The 20,641-nt window shown below is 36.8% G+C and overlaps 1 protein-coding gene across 4 annotated transcripts in view; it reads right to left on the bottom strand.

The window, feature by feature from the left end:
- Positions 1-20,641, bottom strand: part of GULP1 (GULP PTB domain containing engulfment adaptor 1) — a 149,640-nt gene that overhangs the window by 55,920 nt on the left and 73,079 nt on the right. For all 4 annotated transcript variants that reach the window (XM_042822645.1, XM_042822648.1, XM_042822647.1 and 1 more), the window contains exon 3: positions 8,966-9,027. In XM_042822645.1, coding sequence (XP_042678579.1) covers positions 8,966-9,027 — 62 coding nt within the window. The remainder of the gene's footprint in view (positions 1-8,965; positions 9,028-20,641) is intronic.

Here is a 20,641-nt window from a genome sequence, read left to right as displayed (position 1 = left end):
AGTGTTGTTCAGCTGCCTTGGACAGACATTCGAGTCACTTCTGTGCCTGTTATCCCTGTGACACCTGCTCTTTTCTGTGCTGACAAACGGAAGGAACTGAGCATTCTAAGTATATTTCTGTAGTCAAGATCTATAATTAACACTTTTTTTTTCTAAAGAGTAAGAGAACATTTTGAAAAGGAGCTGTTACAAAGTTTTATTGATTTTGAGCCTTTGTCTCAGTCTAATTGCTCAGCTTTGAGACAGCTGATGGGGAGGGTAGTGATACACTCATGTTTAAAGCATATTTTCTAACTTCTGTTTAAAGTTCTCTTTCGAAACAGGCATTAGATGCTGTATACAATAGTAGATGCCATATTTTGAGGAACTGCTGTTGAAAGAGGGTTGCTATTACTACCATGAAAGAACTTTCACATGCCTTCTGTGTATATTATGTGTAGAAATATAGTCTTGTACTACCAGAACTTGTTAGATTAACATCTCAATGAAGAGCTGTCCTACATTCCAAACTCTTCTACACCAAAAGTGATAGAATAATTATTGCAATTATTAATATTATTATTTACGCAACAAAATCTCAAGAATGTTGGTTTCGCATTTGGATCAAGGCAATCCCAGGTATGAGTACAATCTGGGAGAAGAACTCATTGAAAGCACCCCCTCTGTAGAGAACAACTTGGAGGTTCTGCTGGATGAAAAGCATGAGCCAGCAATATGCTCTTAAAAACCAGAAAGCCAACAGTATTCTGGGCTGCATCAGAAGAGGTGTGGTCAGCAAGGAGAGGGAGGTGATTGTCCCTCCTTGACTCTGTTCTTGTGATGGCCCATCCGGAGTACTGTGTCCTGTATTGAGCCCTCCAGTACAGGAAGGATGCAGAGTTGTTGGAGAGGGTCCAGAGTGGACCACAAAGATGATCAGAAGTCTGGAGCGTCTGTTCTATGCAGAAAGATTGAGGCAATCGGGCTTGTTCAGCTTGGAGAAGAAAAGACTCTGAGGCGATCTCATGGCCTTCCCAATACTTGCAAGGAGTTTACAAGCAGAAGGGAGGCACACTTTTTACATAGTCTGATAGTGATATGATAAGGGGGGAATGGCTCTAAATAAAAACAGTGGAGATTTAAGTTATATCTCAGGAAGAATTTTTTTTATTCACAGGATGGTGAGGAGATGGAACACGTTTCCTTGCCGCGGCTCTGGAGATGGGGTCCTGGTAAGCCTGATCTAGTGGTTGGCAATCCTAACCATGGCAGCAGGGTTGGATCTAGATTATCTTTAAGGTCCCCTCCAGACTAAACCATTCTAGGATTGTATGATCTACATCCCCAGAAAAGCAGTTCTCAGATACTACAGCATTGACAACCACTGTACTGTTAATCATACCATCACCACAAGTCTTCCTAACTGCAGACTGCACTAAATAAATCAATTCTATGTCACCTCCTGCTTCAAATTTTCCATCTTACTCAAAATAACATATATAGGAGATTAAACCAGTAAAAGGATATAAAAAGCCTCGAGACAGATAAAAGCTTCCCATATATCAACTGCCCTTCGTAATCATACAAACCCTGGGTGTTCCATGCTTCAGCAGCTCTGCACCTCAAGATGAAATAAAGCAATAATAAGCCATTATTTAAGAAAACAAAACATACATTGCATCTAGGCGTAACAAGACAGTTATGAAAATGAGTAAAAATACAGTGAGAAGCTAAGAGGGCAGTGCTTGTTCAACCTGAACTTGGCAGGGCTGGTATGCGTGCACTCTTGTGTAAGATGAAGAGCCACAAGCTGCAGCAAAAGAAATTACAACTAGAAACGAATGAAACAAATTTGACAGTGACTACGATTAAGTAGTATGGGTTGCCCAGAGGCTGCACATCTCCAACCCTGCAGGAATTTAAAGCTCAGCTGTATAAAGCTCTGTAGTGCCCCACTGATTTTCTCCAGGCAGGAATCAAGCGAATGATCTCCAGAGGTCCCTTCCAACCCAATTCATACATTTCAATGCCAAAGCAAATCCGAATACAAAAGTAACTGTAGCTAAAGGCGACTCTGTAATATTTAAAGAAAAAGGCATTCAATCTTTCTAAAACTGTGCTCCAGCATCCAAAATGCACTAAATCTCTAGCAGCTTCATATTTTTGATCCAGATTATCGTTTTTAACATATCTACAGTACCAAATAAGGAACTTTGGACCTCTTACGAGAATGTATCTAAAGCTGTGACTTAATTTTTTATTTTTTTTTTCCCCCAAAAATACTGTTTTTCTGACAAGACCATTGAAGCTTAGACTGCTTGCAAAGTCAGAGGAAAAGGACAAGACCGTAACTAAGCAACTGAAGTGCTAAAACAGCATAAGCATCAGGCAGTATACGGCATATAAAGTAAATCTGCTCCCAACTCGCCAGAAAACAACTCCAAAACTGTGGTACGTTACTTTATTTTGGATTGCTTCACTACAGAAAATCATGAATACAATACATTAGTGAGAAAGGGTCTTAAAACACCTCTCAGTTCCTACGTTGGATATACTATTATTACTTGCTATGATCTGCTTTTTACTTTCTTGCCGTGAAACTATAGCTTCCATGTCTTATTTGCATCGGAAATCTGTTCCCTACTTATAACTGTAGTCATACAATGCTTAGACAATTTAAGTGACGGAGAGATTATAAGCTGAACCTGATAAAAGATGAGAGCTCTGAAGAATAGACCTCACTCCTGCAATTAAAATCTACTCAATGTTTTATCCGAGAAAATAAATTACACATTACTTTAAGCAGCTGTACGAATTTCAGTTTTTCCTTGTTCCTGAGAAGTCAGATGGAACTGCCCCACCGGGTCTGGCTGTAAGGTGGGTGCTGCACATAGGCTGCTTTCTGGGGAAGCAGCCCTGTTACTGTACAGTCTAGCCGTTAACATAACAGACCTAAAAGGTCACAACCAAAAAGTGTATAAGGCTCCTGTACTGACTTTAGTTCACTTTGGCATAAAATCAGCTCAAGTATTTGTAAATCACAAGTTATGTAAAGCGCTTTTATGAATCCTGCCCCTGCTTTCTGTACAAATATATATTCATCTTCCTATTCATTTGTTACACCACAGCATTAGCACTATAATTTTACTGCAACATTAAAAACACTTCTCATCCTCTCAGCTACAACAAGCGTTCACCAGCTTGGCAAATTTTAACTTCTTGGATCAAAATCTCCTTTAATCTCTCTCATCTATATGCTTTAAGAGAGATACTTCATTTAAGCATGGCACTGGGAGCTTCAATAAAACCTAAAGCTCTTTCTGAAAGCTACATGCAGAAACTGACCTTAAAAAAGAAAAAATGAAATTGCTCATAAACTTACAAACTTCAGTCCTCCCTAGAAGCAAGACACCTTCTAAAGAAGAGTGATCTGCAGAGTCTGAGGCTGTGTAGCTGGGTATTTCACATGTAACTAAAGGGGACAGACACCTGGAAAGAGGCCATAGACATGTCAAAAACACAGAGCTGCTCTTCTAATTTTTTTTATAAATCCCTCAACCTGTACTTAGTTATACAAGATATTGGTATCCTAATTATAAAGGTCACATTTTTCAAAGCCCCCTGACAAGTAGAAGTGGATGTAAAACACAAACACCTAGGTGCAGACAAGCATAGACACCATAAGGCATATGGCCACTAATTCCTGCAGGTGGCCTGGAGATGCTTACACGTGCTGGGCACTGAGAGCTACTCAAGCGTTTACAGCATGCATTCTTCATCCAGCTTTGAACCTTTGTGCATCCATATGCAGATAGAGGTCTACAACTGTCTACAAATATCACTCAACTTCCATTACGGTACAGCAATACTGTACTGACAGGAAGTAAGGTCTGGTTCTGCACTCCGAAGACTAGACTGAGGTTCAGGAGATGCAGATGTAATACTTGTCCCTTTACAAACTGGCAGAGTAATCTCAGGCAAGGCATACCACAGAATTCCAAAAGCCCTCTATCATTCAGTGCTAGATACTTACAGGCAACTCCCCTTGCGAAGATACCTAGAAGAGATGAAGCTTTTTGCTGCTGGAAGTCTCACAGAATCACAACCCTCACATACAACAACAGAATTACATACAACCCTCCTGCCTCACAGTCGTCCCTTCTGTAGAGTATTTGTGGATATAGCATGTTCATCTCCTACCATTCTCTCAAGAGTGTAAACTTGTAAGTAAAATGAAACAGATTCCTTTTCCAAAGGCAGAGAAGTCTTCTGAGAATATCCCCTTCAGTCTTCAGATGCTTTATTTACATGTTTATTCCAGCCCTGGAATAATAAGCCCTAAGTTCAATGACTGCAACGTATCAGAAATAACTAAGTAATTCAAATTCACATTTTAAAATAATTGTTTGCTGTTTTCATATTTCATTTGAATATTTTCATAATACTCATTATTCTTGTGGTTAAACACATTTATTATGATTATATCCAAGGCATTTTGAGACTAGTGAAAGTTAATTTAAATTCACTTGTTAATTATAACAAATTGAATGCAGGAAAAATAAATCACTTCCTATAATGCCCTCTTATATTTCATTAGTTTCTAATTTGCAACACTTTTCTGTTCTGTATGGAGTATTTTACTAGATCTAATTTCACCATATAAATTTAAGTAGTCTTTTTTGATATTCTTTCATAATTATTTTTACTGACACAGCATCATTCTGCAATGTGCTTGCTGAGGGAAAAAGGAGAATTTGCTGGTACAGCTCCATCACTTGGTAGTAGGAGAGCAGTTTATGTCATGACAATATGCCTTTGATAACAGAGTACAAAATGATACAGATATTAAAGGCAGAATACCAAGAGCCCTGCCTGGTACTTTACTGCACAGCAGCACACTTTAAGAAAAATGTACTTTTCACAAAGAATTCTTTCTCCGGAAAAATATTATCTGCTATTTCTGAATGATTAATGAAAAAGTTTGAGAAATTACTAACTAGGTATATCACGTTCTGTTTGTTGTATTGTTCCTGTAAGAAGGAACAATAGCAGTAGGTACTGCCAGATAGGGTGTTTGCAACCAATGCACTATGGTACAGTTGCAGTATTGATCCAAAATACATATTCAGCAATTGAAAGATCATTTATGAAACTGCACATGTTTTGCTCGTAAAATCTCTTCAAATCTTTTAAGACTCAGACTTCAACTTCAGCTGAAATCATTTGTATATCTGGCATCAGACAAACCACAGCTCAAATAACACTCCTTAAAGCTGATATAACAGAAAGAAGCAGGCACTCTATTACAGCACCGATGCACAGAGGGGCTCCACCCAAGGGGCACACACCAGAACAAAGGTACATTCCTTACATAAAGGGATGTCTACACATTTGGAGAGAGGTCTGCAGCGGTCATGAGATCTCAAATCCACTTAGGTTTGGTTAATTAGCAACAGGGCTAACTTTTTCAGCAGGCTGGACAGATACACTAATTTTCCAGATGCTCCTACAAGGGAAGATTAGCCATACTAATGTCACATCCATAACAACATGTCATGTTTTAAAATAAGCCATCAAGTAAGCACTAGGAGAACAGAAGCCTAGATACTAGGAAGCCATCTTATCTCTTGTTAAAATAAACTCCAAAGGATTTAACAGGCCATATTGCTACACAAAATAGCAGCTTTCCAGGTCTTGTAATGTCAAAGCTACTGGCTCTGTAGGCTGCTAGAAGCCAGCATAAACACTAGACTTGCAAAGCAGAACGTCTAATTCACAAAATGGATAGATGTGCATGTAGAAATCTGATGCAAACAAAAAAATAGCCAAGTGACCGTAAGGGGAACCTTAGAAGAATGTATGTAATTTACTACAGCGAGATACAGTAAAATTCTTGTTGTTTAGAGCAGTGGCTTAGCAGAAACACATCCTTCAGGGCAGTATCAGTTATGTGAACTGTCAGTCCATATATATTTTTTTTTTTTAAGGTTGCATCAGGTTCACTTTGATCACACTTTATTATAGACCAAAAAAAACTGGCCAAAAGAAAAGAGAATTAACAGGGCAGAAGAGCTCTTTTTTTTTTTTTTCCCCTCCACAGTACAGAAAATAATGCAAACATCTGTTCTTATTTAGGAGCATTACAGAAAAAAAAATTGAGATTTCAGTTTGAGTTATAAAACTGCATGCCTTCATAAAAATAGCTTTTATTAGGTGAAAACTCCTGTGTTGTTGCACCTAAGCGAGACCTATGCTTCCATATTTTACAATGGGGCTGTTACTACCAAGATCATAAATGAATTTTTAGAAAGATAAAAAAAAAAAGCTGTGTAACCAGTACATTTTCAAAGCGTTATATTTATAAACAATAGGAGCTCACAAAGCAACGGATTGCACAATTGTCACTTCAGTAGGCCCACGTTACACCTCCATACTAATAGATAAGCCATTCAAACACCCTTAATGAACTTAACACTCCAAATCCCTCATTAATTCCTACTGTATACAAACCACCCTGGAAAGCAGGACATTTCTGTGTAACAAATGCCACGAGAAATAGGTATGCTCAGAAAAACAGCAAGATTCAGGACTCACTTCCTGTTTAAGGGCGTTTCTTATGAAACCTGTGCATCCTGGATTTTATTTGCAGAAGAAACAACCCTGGAAACTTCTCCAATTTGTACAGAAGGGAACAATTCTGTAGTACTGCAAGTGGTTTTTTACATTCAGTTGCCTTGATTAGAATTGTTCTTCTTAAGTCAGCAGTTAACACATGGACCGCATTTTTATCAAGAAGATTTCACTAATTCTTAGGAAAATGTCCAAGGAATCAAGTTAAGAAACAAAACCGGACCTTTTCTAGATTTTTCTTTCTTAGTATTGTTTTCTGATAATCTCAGAAGATTAGTGTCAGCTTTTTGTATCTAATAAAGAACAGAAAACACGATTTTTCCTCCTATGTAATTTGTATTCAAGAACCTACGCAGCAGAACAAAGCTCTCTTGCCCACGGAAAAAAGAACACCTCCGGTATTGCTTTTCATCAACTAAATTTGATTTTCTGAACTTGTCATCATTATTATTCTTCACTCACATAATTACCTTCTGAAAGAAATCAGGTGGAAAAGCACTGTCATTTCTACCCAATAAATAAAAAAGCTGTCTGGATACAGTGTTATAGAATTGGACAGGAAAACACAGCAACCAACATTTGTAAAAACAAAAAGAAAAACCTATCATGTGTCCTCCATTTTGCTTTATAGATGCTGCCTGAGTTTTTAATCATTATTTCATGATCTAGTTTCACGGTATGCAATCAGGTGAACATACTAGTTAAAAAAAATCGTTACAGAACTCAAACGATATATTAATATAAACATTGAATTCTCTTAAGCAAAAAGATATCGCAAAATTTGACAAAAAAACACACCTGTGCTTGAGGATTGAGGTGTAAACCTCATTTAAAACAAACTGATCAAGTCACCTTTAAAAAAAAAAAATACCATGTAGTACATTAGAGCTCTCCACAAGCATCCTAACAGAACTCAGAGGCAACAGCACCGGACTCCCCATGAGTTCCAAACATCAAACCCAGAAGACATCGGGGCCCTTATTAACCTAGATACAGTGGACTTCATTTGAAAGGCAATTTCCCATTCCTTTTCCTCTGCCAGGACAGTTATTGACACTACTTTCTATAGTTAGCATCACTCCATCACTATCATCTTTATTCTAAATTTTTCTTCTGCATACTTGTAATGACTCCTATTTATAACATTCTATTAAGAATGGGAACAAGACAAGGAAGGTGAGAGAGAACTCTTCCTAATAAAAGAAGACCACAAATGAAGCAACTTCTCTAGTGCATTAGTAGAATTTGTAGTTTCAACTTGCTCTTAAAACAGATGGTCCGCTACCCCTGGCATGTATTCCTTGCTCTCAAAAAGTGTAACATAAAAGCCAAGCTATCTGGCAAGGCAATCCAGCTAAATGGTGATACATCTGGTAATACACTCTTTGGTCAACAACTCAGGTCGAGAGCACACTGAATAAAAACATGCTCACCTGGCAACTACCAGAATGAGATTCAGCTTTCCACTATGGATGTTTGCTCACTGGGTGATAATGGTACACCAAAAAAAAAAATAAATTGCATAAACAACAGTGGGGAATACCAGTATAGGAAACTAGGTTCTGCTCTGTGAAGTTGTTCTCCATTTTATGTTAAAAAAATTTTAAAACACCAAACAATTACAGGATAATTGATAATAGAGAACTTTATCCAGAACAGATCATGGTACAATCCTACTGCAATATACTCCCAGTAAAATGACAAGTAATAACTCACTTTGCCCTTGTTATAAAGGATAGCACATATTTCCATCTCCTTTTGGCAAACCACATTTTAAAATGATTTTGGAAAAATGCATTTCCTGTGAACAAATGTCATTAGGCTAATTAAAATACCATTACAGAACTTCAGTGAAGCTGATATAAAAGAAGATTAGAATAAGACTTGTGATTTTACTGCGCAAAAATCACATTATTATTCTACCATATTCTGAAAGCATTTGACACTTCAATGTACCCAGCAGATAGGATTGTTACTCAGTGTCTTTGCTATTGTTCAAAAAAAATCTTGTGCTATTAATTTTAATTTTTACACAGTGTAAGAAAGCAGTTTGATATTAAATTCCTTTGCAGTCAGAATTTCCATCCATTTGGCATCCACTAAAAGGAAACAGAGGATCAAGCAGAAGAGAAACACTAGTTTGCTTTCTACAAACTCAAACATCTAGGACAGAAGCAGAATCATCTGACTATTATTTAAGAAAAAGAGCAATTTCAGCTGCAAAATAGACTTTTACTTACTAAGTTTTTCATTGCTATTTGGCTATTCCATGTCTCTGCAGTTTTTAAATGAAAAGCAAGATAGAATGCACTGTGTTTTAAAGGTAAGAAGAGAAAATAACTTCATATATTCTTACCTTTGCATTATAGGGAATATAATGCTTTGATAAGGCTTCAGGAGTGTGCATCCATGTTTTGTCTACAGAAAAGCAAAATAAAAGAAGCACTGAATAGGTTATTCAATTGTTAATTAACCCATAATAATACCTATGTGAAAAGCATTAACAATACCAATTATGTTCATATATGCATCTGTCTGAAGTTGTTACTGGGGCTAGATGGAAACAGTATGTTTTTTTCAGCTTCCCATTTACATGAAAGATACCTCATTACTTCTCTTGGGTACATTCCTCATTTAACTGACTTTATCCACCATCAGCATTCCAACTCCTCCCCTTCAATTTGTTGCTCTAAGGAAGTTTGCTGCTCCTGCTTCTCAACATCAATATACCCTGCATCCTTTTATTTAAAGCACTAACCACATCTTGCACTTCCAATTACATTTTGTTGGGATTTGACAAATAACCAACACGTTAAAGGGACTAAGGAAATTATTTCTGAAAAATGTATCACAGTGAAAATAGAAATGAAATCTTAATCTTACCATAAGAAAACAGAATTAGTCAGCTTGTAGTAACTGATTCAGAAGGTTAGAATTTTTCATTATATGCCCTAAATAATAGATTATTTTTCTTTTGATGATTTTCGCATCACTGTGCTGCTATCTTATTTTTCCCACTGCACATATAATATGTTGACATCATGACTTTATTGTTAGCAAATACATTTTGCTTCCAGTTTAGAATATTCTAATGATTTAGGATAGAATATTAACATTAGAAATACAATGTTTTTATCAAAAATGTAGAAATATTTTTTTCCCCAAACTAAGGAAAAACGTGCAAATTCTAAACTAATGAACTGTATCACCAACTACAAGAGAGAATCTGTATCACTGAGTAGTATTTTATATCCCATACATTTGATACTAGGTACTATTTCTGACATGACACAGCTCTTGTTTTAATTAGAATGAATTCAAGTCACAGATCTGGAACTTTATTAAGTAACAGGATAACAGCTTAAATCAAAACTTTCCCCTTGAATGTTCACAAACAATTCTCAGTGCCTTAACAGGAGCCAGAGTTAAGGCAATTAATTCTTTATTAGCTATGCATAAGAACAGTAAAACCAGTGCACTTCAAACTGATTCAGAGCAAAAGTTGTGACATTGATTGACACTAAAACAACTGAAAATCATTCGGATATAAGGAAGCAAAAAGTCTGTTAAGATATTCACCACAGTCATGGGATCAAAACTGCAAAGCTGAAGGACATTTTTTATCTTTAAGCCAATCTCCTTGTAGTTAAGTGGGTTCAGATGCGTTACTGAAGAGTGATATTATCACTTCTTAATTAAGGAAGCAGGATTTCTCTGCTCAGAGGCATGTAGAAGTATGGCTACACGCTGCAGCAACACCAATTCCTTTCAAGCGTGCCTGGCAACTGCTGTGCAGACCAAGTACCTGCTGATTTCCAGAATGTTCTAAGAACTGAAGCCTGATGTCCATTTCGATTACAGCACCAAAAGCTGACATCATCCACAAGTGAAAAAGGAACGAAGTTGGTGTGAACAAGGAACATGAGAACATCGCCTAACAGCCAAAAGCCAACCACGAGCTCCGTGAGCCAGGGCTGTGCAGGGCTGAGAGCCGTGAAGCAGGCTACAGATAAGCCTTCACCAGAAGCCCCAGAAGAAGCTTACCAGAGCAGAGTGGAGACCTGCCCAGTGAAAAGTTAAGCTCTCAAATATGCATTCACACAGCTAATGCCAATGTTTTATTTACTTACCCCTTTCTTCCACATCAGCTATTCACTACCTTCATCAGCATACTGGCATACATACGAATTTGTTAAGAAAAATCTAGCAAAATATGCTCCGAAATAAGATATTGAGTCTGTCAAAGAACAAAAGCCAACCATACAGTCACTACAGTCTACAAGAACAAACAAGCAATAATGCTGTGGCTTCAAAAGACTAAACTGACCAAACGCGTACCGGGAAAACTAACAGCTCTTAAAAAAAAAAAAAAAAAAAAAAAAAAAAGGGGGAGGAGAAAATGATTTTTTTTGTTTCCATCCCATGAGAGACAAGTTCAAACCCAAAAAATGGCATGATTTAGTTTAGGAGCCAAGCTGGAAACACTAGTCTCAATTAAGCTGTTAGTAATCTTTCCATTATTATCACTAGGCACAAAACTTTTCCTGAAGCATTTGTCAAGTTGTCCACCTGTGAACTGTAAGGTCTGCAGCAAGGGATAATGCTGTTGGGAAATTTTCAGTACTATGGGCACTCTTATTTAAGCAAAGCAATACAGGAAGGTTCTCCTCGCTCAAAAGGAAGTCGTTAACTTTGCTGGGTACCAAAAAGCTACCTGGATTTTATGAGATTCGTGGCATTAATTAAAACAAGCCAGCAAGTAGTGTTTCCAACATCCACATGCGGATATGCAGACAGTGTGACCCAGGCAGTATGTATTCTATAGATGCTGGAAGCCCATTTCCTAAGGGCAGGCAACAGTCACAGGCTAGTGGCATTTCTGAAAGATCTCTTGACATCAAACAGAATCAATGTGAGGCAAAATTCACAGTGATAGAAAAAAAATATAAGAGAGCAGATGTTACTGATGTTTGTTAACAGCATTTCTCTTTGAGCTGTAAGCTCTGATTTTGGACTTATGCCTCTATTTTTCAGCATTTGTTTGAAATACTACTAAATTTTATTTCTCATAGCCCTTCCAAATAACAAATTTCAGGCTTTTTGCAACCAACTGACCAGAAAAATACAAAAAACGAAAACCAGTGTTCTTTTAAACAGCTCATTTCAGTGTGGTTGCTGTTGATGTGATTCCTTACTACTAAAATTAATTTAAAATGGTTTACCATGGTTTAGTACTTATTCATTTTGAAGCAATAAACATAATAGGAAGCCCTGCAATGAAATGAGAAGTACTGCTCACACTATGATTTTATTAATTACATAGAAGCAAGCTTTCTAGACATTTAACAGATAAACAAAACAGCAATTTCTAAAAAAAGGACCAAAACCTAGACAAAACAAAAACTGACAAAGGCACGCATTGTACGCAACTGAGGTAGAAAGTGAAAACTACCATTATTTCACCTGCTGAAAACCACATCTGTTCCAGACTTTGTCTGAAGCTATCAACCTACATTGCATTAACATTTACATTAAAGTTGACATAAGCGCCTAATTTGTGCATTTTCTTTTGAGGATTATGACTTAGGGCCATCTAAAAAGCATTAAAGCATAAGCAGAATTTAACTCGAATGAATCACGAGAGATGCTAGGAGGCAAAATGCTGAGTATGTGGTGGTTGTGACTAACACAGTACCACTGGGAACATGGGAAGAACATACGCTGTTCACAATGCAACTCAGACTAAGCCACAGCGCGGCTTAAAGAGAGCCAGTAACCCTGCATGCCCATACACAAGTACTTCTCAATTGTATTACGTGCTTGCTGTGCAGCAGACTTGTGGAGATGGATGTCCTGTAGCAGCAGGACAGCACCTGATATAGACTTTAAGAGCGTTTGATTGCTGTAAGAGTTTCTTGGGCTTTGCCCTCTGCCAGTGGGAAAGCTGCCTAAAACTAACATTTGGAAAATGAATCATTTGATAGATGTAATTGCATTGGCAATTCATTTCTGCTGAATCACACCAGTCCCTTCCTACCATAAAGGGGAGAAGACTTCACAATCTGAATCCATGTGGAGTACAAGCTTGTCTAGAGGAAAGAGGCACTTTGCGACCTTGGTAGCATTAAGAGAACAGAAGGGAAACATGCAGACAAATCCCACACTGAAGTCAATAGACCCAAAGACTTCATAAAGTATCTGGGTGAACTGTGCTGCACTTAGAGAAGAACATTAGGTTAAATAACAACACAACTCACCATTTATCTAGCAAAAAGGTTTAGCAACAGTGCCAAGAAACTGCTCCCAGAGATATAGATTTCTGCATGCATTACTAAATGCTGAAGTACTGTAGAATGGATTTTGTAGGAAGATAAGTGAACTCTCCTATTATATTAAACTGCAAAACAATGCTTAGTAGTGCTAGTTTAGTTAAGCTTCTCTGAATCCCATACTCATCATGGATTCTACACATGGCTCCGCTTAACGCAGCTTCCATCTATTTATCAAACATAAGCTCAAGTGGCCATTCAAGTTAACGCAACAAACAGAGAAAGACTCTGTTTTGAACATATTTTTAGTACCCCAATGAAAACACAATCCCATCTAGAAAGTAGCAACTAAAGCCTTCATTCTTGACTGAGTCAAAATCTCTTTGACATCAGTGGATATTGAGTAACAGAAGAGAAGCATTGAAACTGTCTTTTCTTTCTGTTTTATAAACCTTGCTGTGAAGAAAAAGATCTTTAACAAAATTTGTCTCCTGCAGTCGCCCAAAGAAAAGGAAATCCCACAAGATCATTGCTACATCTATGCAGCACCGATTCAAGGAACAAGCAGCTTACTTACATGCATGTATATGTATCTGTATTTTTCATATAATCTAGGGTACCTATCTTTGTATCGATGAAGAAAATCTTCACAGTATAATATACAGTACTATGAACAGCAATATACAATTGTCAGCTTGCCAAACCACTTCTGAAATCCGCACAGACAGCTAACAGAAACACTGAACTGTAAGATACCTGTTACCAGAGTTTTGATATGAATGCAGTATTTAAACATTGCAACCAGTAATTCAGCTAGGGCATTCACCTCAACTTGCAGAGAAATGACGGGAAACAATCTATATATTCAAGTAGAAGTTACTAAAATTATGATCAGGTTAATATGATTAAACAGAAATAAGTCAAATTCTGTCCCAAATATGCAAAGGCAAATGACACTCAAAATACATAATTACAAAATAATTAGCTTGTTTTTCTTGGCTTTGTTTTTTTTTTTTTTTTTTCCTTTGCTTTTCAAAAAAATCATTCTTTGGAGACATATCTATTCTTTGACAAGACACTGAAGCCATTTCTGCCCAAAACAGAAGGAGCTTTGCACAATGTTTAGCCTCTCAATGTCCTTCTGCTTTAATTTTTAGAACCTTATGAATCATTTTAAATAGCTGATTACTAAAATAGTGAAATGATATCAGAGCAATGCTTGCTAGCATGGTTACAAAGTGAAAAAAAATCTACTATTTGCACTTCCTCAAACAGGAACACTCACTGCATGACCTACTCATTACACGCTACACATTTTAAGACATCGATGTTAGCATCTAGGACAGTTTTGACAAGAGCAAAGACAGATTAAAAGACGATATAGCTACAACTAATCATTGATTAGCAAGCCATTGCTTTTGCATTCCTTATTCACTCATATTAAGGACTTGTGACAAGTTCTTAAATCACAGCAGCAAACAAAACAGAACTTTAACCTGTACCTTCGTGTTGCCAGTGAAAGATTTGCAATAGAACTCTGTTTTCGCTGAAAGATTTGAGTTGAAGGTGAAAGAGACTAGCATAGTATAATCCATTGCAAGTGACCACATTTTCCAAAAGCTTTCACTATGGAGTACATTCAAATCAAGCCTCCAGCTTCTGCTTTTTAGAGTGCTGTAAAATTTCCCTGTGTGACTGTAGATAAATGCAGGAATGCATCAATCTTGATTTTAAAAAAATTACTGAAAGGAAACAGTGCAGTAGATGCTCTAACTTGAGAAGTTTAACTTATTTACAAAAAGCATTGGCTGACCTCTCAATGACTCATTTTCAAAACTTGTCACGTTGAAGCTGCAAAGTTGCATCTTGAGCTTTATGTGCACACAAAAAGTAATGCCTCTTGTCTTTAATTAGACATTCATCCTGCTAAATAACAGGGTATGTGTGCAACTCATGAACTGTATTTAGAGTAACTTCCCCAAGCTTACAACCTAAACAGTACACTTCACCAACAACTCTAGATTACTCACTAAAAACAATTCTGCATCAAGGATTTATTTGCTTGTAGATCTCAAAGCATACCCTTGACTAACTGCTGTATAAAACATTGAACACTGCTAAATGAGGCTGCATAAATTTTAATAGGGTGGAAACCAGAAGGCTTAGGTCTCTCTTCCAATGCTGTTCCGTTTTAGAGACAGAATTTGTGCTGTACAGTTAAGGAATGTGTTTATGTACTGAAAGGAGCTCTTCAAGATTTGCAAGAGGAAAAATAACTTATTTTGGAAAGTATCCTAGTAAACATTCATAGACCTGTTCTTTGAGATGCCTTGAATATTCTGTAAGCGGGCAACAGATTTCTGCTATGACCTCCTGAAAATAACACAGGTAGAAGAGGCAATGGGAAATTACAATCCTGACCTCCTATTCTCATGCTAAGAATGAGCTGAGGAAAATAAATTCACTCATAGCTAATGAAATCTTAAGATTTAGACATGATGGAGGAGCTGCCACACTATTTTCATCCGAGAGAGCAAACTATTATGCAAGGCCAAAGAGAGAAAGCATGCTGCATGAAGTCTCAAAAGAAAATAAGCTTGTCTGTGCAGACTCAACATGAACCCTTATAGAGTTTCCAATATGTACTTTTCATTTGCAGTTGTATATCCTCTAAAAATACTACATACTACAGCCAATTCTTTCCAGAACAATTCAGGTCAGTTAAATCCATTCACTCCACCTTTAAAATTCAGAGGTGATGTTATTTGCTTTATTTTTGTGATGAGGAACATTTTTCTCAGCTCCCCAGAGCAAGTGAACAAATATATCTTTGCATACAAAAGCATGCATGCACACACATGCTCCAGAATAAAAGCACACTTCCTTGTCACATGAATGGAAGACTTGGCCCTTCCAAAATTGGCATAGCAAATCAGCAACTTTCATTGTTAGCATACTTTAAAGGGAACCTCAGTAGCTTAACAAGAACAGTAACATAAAATAAAATGAAAAATAAACAAACATTACCATATGCAGTTAATGAGCTAAAAAGCATTATTGAATATTGTTTTTGCACAATACTGTATTTCAAAACCCACAAAGCATTATCTCAAAAGCACAAAATATATTTGTGTAGGTATTTCAAAGCTATTAAGATGAGCAATTTTTGGTGTTAAGATAATAAATGAGTGCAACAACACATTCGATAAACAAAAATGCATCCTTTACTTCTAAGCTTTGCTCTAGTAGAAATTCTTATTAAAAAGTTTTTACCAAGCAGCAGCTGTTTTCTGGTGATGCTGTGTTCTTTTTTTTGTTTGCTTTATATTCAGAAGAATATCTGTAGACCACAATAGAAGAAAATAGCCACTACATGAACATCTTTGGAGTATGCGAGTATTCACTGATGTTATTTTTTAATATCTACTGTTCATGTTGAATTGCAGCATGCAATACATAATTTATTTAAATCATTGATATAAAATACTTCAAATCTTTCAAAGAATATATTTGCTTTAGAGCTATACTTAACACTTTTTAGCACTTCACTTGTCTACTCATTCAACAAAGAAAGACAAGCTAAAATACATGTCCCTCTGGAATGTAGCATAAGTCTACAGTACAGATAAAGGTCACATTAGAGACAGCCCACTCTTGTAAAAGAGCATCCTATATAAACCCTGACAATTAAATCCAACTGTCTGCATTTTCATAGACGAGACTCAAAAGACACTACATTGAAAGGATATTGCTGAAACTTACAATTCCTGATAAGCAATTGCTTCAATACATTCCCTTTAATATTATGAACGCCATCTGCATCTCATGAGCTGATAACCTGGCAGCAATCACCAACCTTCATAGGCCAAAGAAACCCACCATTAGCAAATTCAGATTCCTGCACCCAACAGCAGCGTTGGAACTGAACTTCTTGTAAACTAAGACTGACATTTACTCTAAGATGAAATAGGATCACTGTGGTATAAGAAAGAATGAACCACACTCAGCTGTAATTTGTTGTCCTCCACAAACGAGGTAAACTTGCTTGGATTTCACACACCATAATTCTAGGCTAAATTTAGCAGATGTGGATACATGGAGCTACATACTTAGCAGTATTTTGAGACACTCAGAGTTGCAATGTTTTTATCCCAAAAAGTCTGAATTACAGCTATCCCATACTCAATTGTACCTCTTTCTCATATCCAATGTGGCACAACACAAACAACGCTAGCTCATTTTTGTCTCATAGTAACACCATTTCTTGAACTAATGACTGAACGAAAATCCACAGAACCAGACAAGTGTTCCGGGCTTATCTGGGAGGTGTCCCCTCCACTCACCAAAAAGGAGAGAAATGTGAAGAACAGCACACACACACACACACACACACACACACACACACACACACACCCCTTCCAACAGCAACAACAAAACCCACAACATAACTCATGTTTTTGGTTGTGTATACAGACTTCATGTACACACTACCATGTAAATTAAGACCAATATGATAATTCAGTTCAGATAACAACACACAAATAATGGAAGAAAAATCCCAAAGTTGAACAAAACAGCTGTTACAAAGGTCACTTACAAATAATTACACGAGGTTACAAAGAATTACTCCTAAACTGCCTACGTAGAAGACTGAAATCATGAAGATGAATACTTAAAGGATAGAACTGACTTCAGTCTGTCACTTTCCATGTTGCATTATATCAAAGCAACTGTACTACTACTACACTAGACGTTAAACAACAAAAGAAAAGATTGACAGAGACAATGACCCAAAAGCAGATCAAATCCAAAAGAAAGCTCCTGATACTGTCGATAGATTGATATATATTTTCACAAGCATGGTTATATTAACAATGCAACATGAACATACAATACACTGTTCTTGATTTGATGTTTTTGTCTGCTTTTTTTTCTTTAACTAAGAAAAGGAAAGAGACTGTTAATAATCTATAAAACCTCTTTTGATTATAGTCCAAGGAATGGAATGTACAATTAATGTTTTTGTACAGTTGCGAAGTCTTACCATATTTCTAAAATAGAAAGTTTTCTCCCTGATATATGCTATTAGTAATCCAACCAACTTCCGGTGATGTCAGCATGAAGGTCAGCTCTTTTACTTGGAACAGGTATGGAAGCAAAGGCTATTTTTCCCATATTGAAGCATGAGAGTTCAGCAGGTGGTGGTATCAGCTTTATACCAGAAATCAACTTTTTTCTCAATGTTATTTCATAAATTATGAAATGTTACAAGTTATATGAGCAAACTGATCAGAACAGATATTGCAACTTCAATTTATTTATAGTTGCCTGGGTAAGAACTCCCTGAAACAAGCTGAATTTGTTCATGCTTCTCATTTTCTTGTATTTCTCATTGTCATCATTAGGGTGAAAGATGAAAGCTTGATTTATATTCAATTTTAAATTTTATTACATCAGTTAGGATTTTAACTAAAACAGCCATCAGTCAACTAAAAAAAAATTTCAACTGAAATACAAACATCAAATATTCAAGCTAGAAGTTGTATTGTGTCATGTGGTCAATGACAGTAATGCCCATTTTTAGAAACAGAGCCCTCAGCACACAGTCATTGGAAATGGTTATTTCACACCCATATAATAGCCTTCAGAAATAAACTTACACTAAGTACTTACTCCAGACATCCTACATACTGCAAAATTCCACTGCAGTAGTGGAATATCAAAGATAAGAGTCTGGTCATAAAAGCATAGAATGGCCTGGGCTGAAAAGGACCTCAAGACCATTTAGTATCAATCCCCTTGCTGTAGACAGGGTTGCCAACCACTTGACCAGGCTGCCCAAAGCCACATCCAGCCTTGCCTTGATCTCTGAAGAGCACTACTATGATTGAGGACAAATCCATTGTTCTGTAATGCTCAATACACAGTCATGTCACACTCTGTGTCTTTGGGAAGCTTTTTTTTTTTTCTTAGAATGGTATAAGTTAATTAACCAAGAGCTCATATCTTTTTCCTACTAGTAACTTGTTCCTTGCAGCTCTTTTGTGAATGCACACTCTGCTAGCCAGCCTTCAATATGGTTGTTTTTAGTGCTTTTCTTTTTGCTTTACCTATTGACCTCTGCTGTTAATAAGGAAAGCACTTCTTGACAAGGAAACTTGTGCCATTTGAATGGCAGTGAAGCAAGAACCAAGCTTTTGAGCAAAAAAAAGCTCAAAGGGAGGTGTGATCCAGCACAATCAGCAGCATAATTGGTTCAAAGATTTAAGGAGCTACTATGTTCTGAACATGCATTGTACTGAAAGACCGGTATACACTGACTGTGATGAAGATGATTTAAGGGAGATACCAACTCCACGCATTTCAGATAATCGTTAGCTATTGTAAACGTATCACACCTATTCAAATTCTGGTAGGAATTTATGTCTGAAACAGCTGTTTCAAACTGCTCCACAATAATAAACTGCTGCAAACTTCTAATTAGCACAAATCCTACCAGCACAGACAGCTGGAGGCTAATTTAGTTTTAAAGACAACTGCCAGGGAAAGTCACTGCATTCATATACAGCTCTTCAAAATATCCGTGTTTTTGCAAACAAAAGAAACCCACATCAACCTCACCGAACTCATATATGGAAATCATTTTACCTCTGAGATCTGGGAGTGAAATTAGGAAATACATTATAGTTCAACAGCCAAACCTCTTAGAGCCCACTCTTGAACAGATTTGTTTTTCAGATTACATCTTATTAAACACTGATATAGCCAAGCTTTTCTGAACGTCAAATGGCAATATATAAATATACATATATCTTGACAATTGTTTATCTGGAATTTGTCTTTTTCTTAGAATATGAGAATGTAAGCGTGTTGCATTACTATCAGCAAACTCGGGGGATGCCACTGTCAAAATCTTCTGCTCCCTCAAATTCTGAATCATCATTAAGCAGTCACAATTTCAGTTCACTGTGCCTGCCTTTCATGATCAATGTGTTGTTCTTGTTGGGGGTAAAGAAAATAACCTACGAAAAAACCCACCTGATTAACCAACAAAGAAAATGCTCTCGAAATTCCAGTAGTTCAGGTGAAGTTCGTAAGAATTTTCTTACCACAAGCAGGTGAGCACAGAAAGGAATTAATCCAGTCCCAACTAATGATCTCAGATACCAGAGGGTACAACCTCAGAATTGATTAAATGTGCCCTTGCCAACAAGAGCAAGTTGAATTAGTGAAAGATTTCAGAGCTCTGCATGCAAGTCAGATAACCCACAAGTAGCCCATAAAACAGAATTAGTCTGTTTCTGAAAGGTGGTATGCTAAGTTTTAATTATCATAAATCATTAGAAGAAAAAAACCATTTGCAACAACAAAAAAATATTAAAACCCTAAGCTTCTTTCCCACCCATGATAAATAAATCCACAGTTCGTAGATATTGGAACAGTCTCTCAAATTCTTTGGCATAATCTAGGCAGCATTACCAAGTAACTGGTAGGTACAGATCTCTTGATAGGTTTGTTACATCAGTGCTTAGGAGCATCAGTTACGGATTTCAGTTTATTTCCTAAGCATTTGTCTTTCTTCTGAGGTATCAAATGATCTTTAATTAGTTTTTGTAGCCTTTATGGATAATGTTTATCTCCTCTGTGATCAAATGACAACTTCTGGTGTTCTGATTTGCTTATCTCAGTTTGTCTCATTGTAGCAAATCAATATACTAGACAGGAAAGGATGCAGAGATGTTATCTCTTCATGATGCTTTAAT

This window comes from Centrocercus urophasianus, unplaced genomic scaffold (assembly GCF_019232065.1).
Source record: "Centrocercus urophasianus isolate 14NV4802_14NV808 unplaced genomic scaffold, USGS_Curo_1.0 seq_20, whole genome shotgun sequence".
NCBI classification, from domain to species: domain Eukaryota; kingdom Metazoa; phylum Chordata; class Aves; order Galliformes; family Phasianidae; genus Centrocercus; species Centrocercus urophasianus.
The sequence above is the reverse complement of the archived record's forward strand: the minus strand, read 5'-3'. Positions and strand labels throughout refer to the sequence as shown.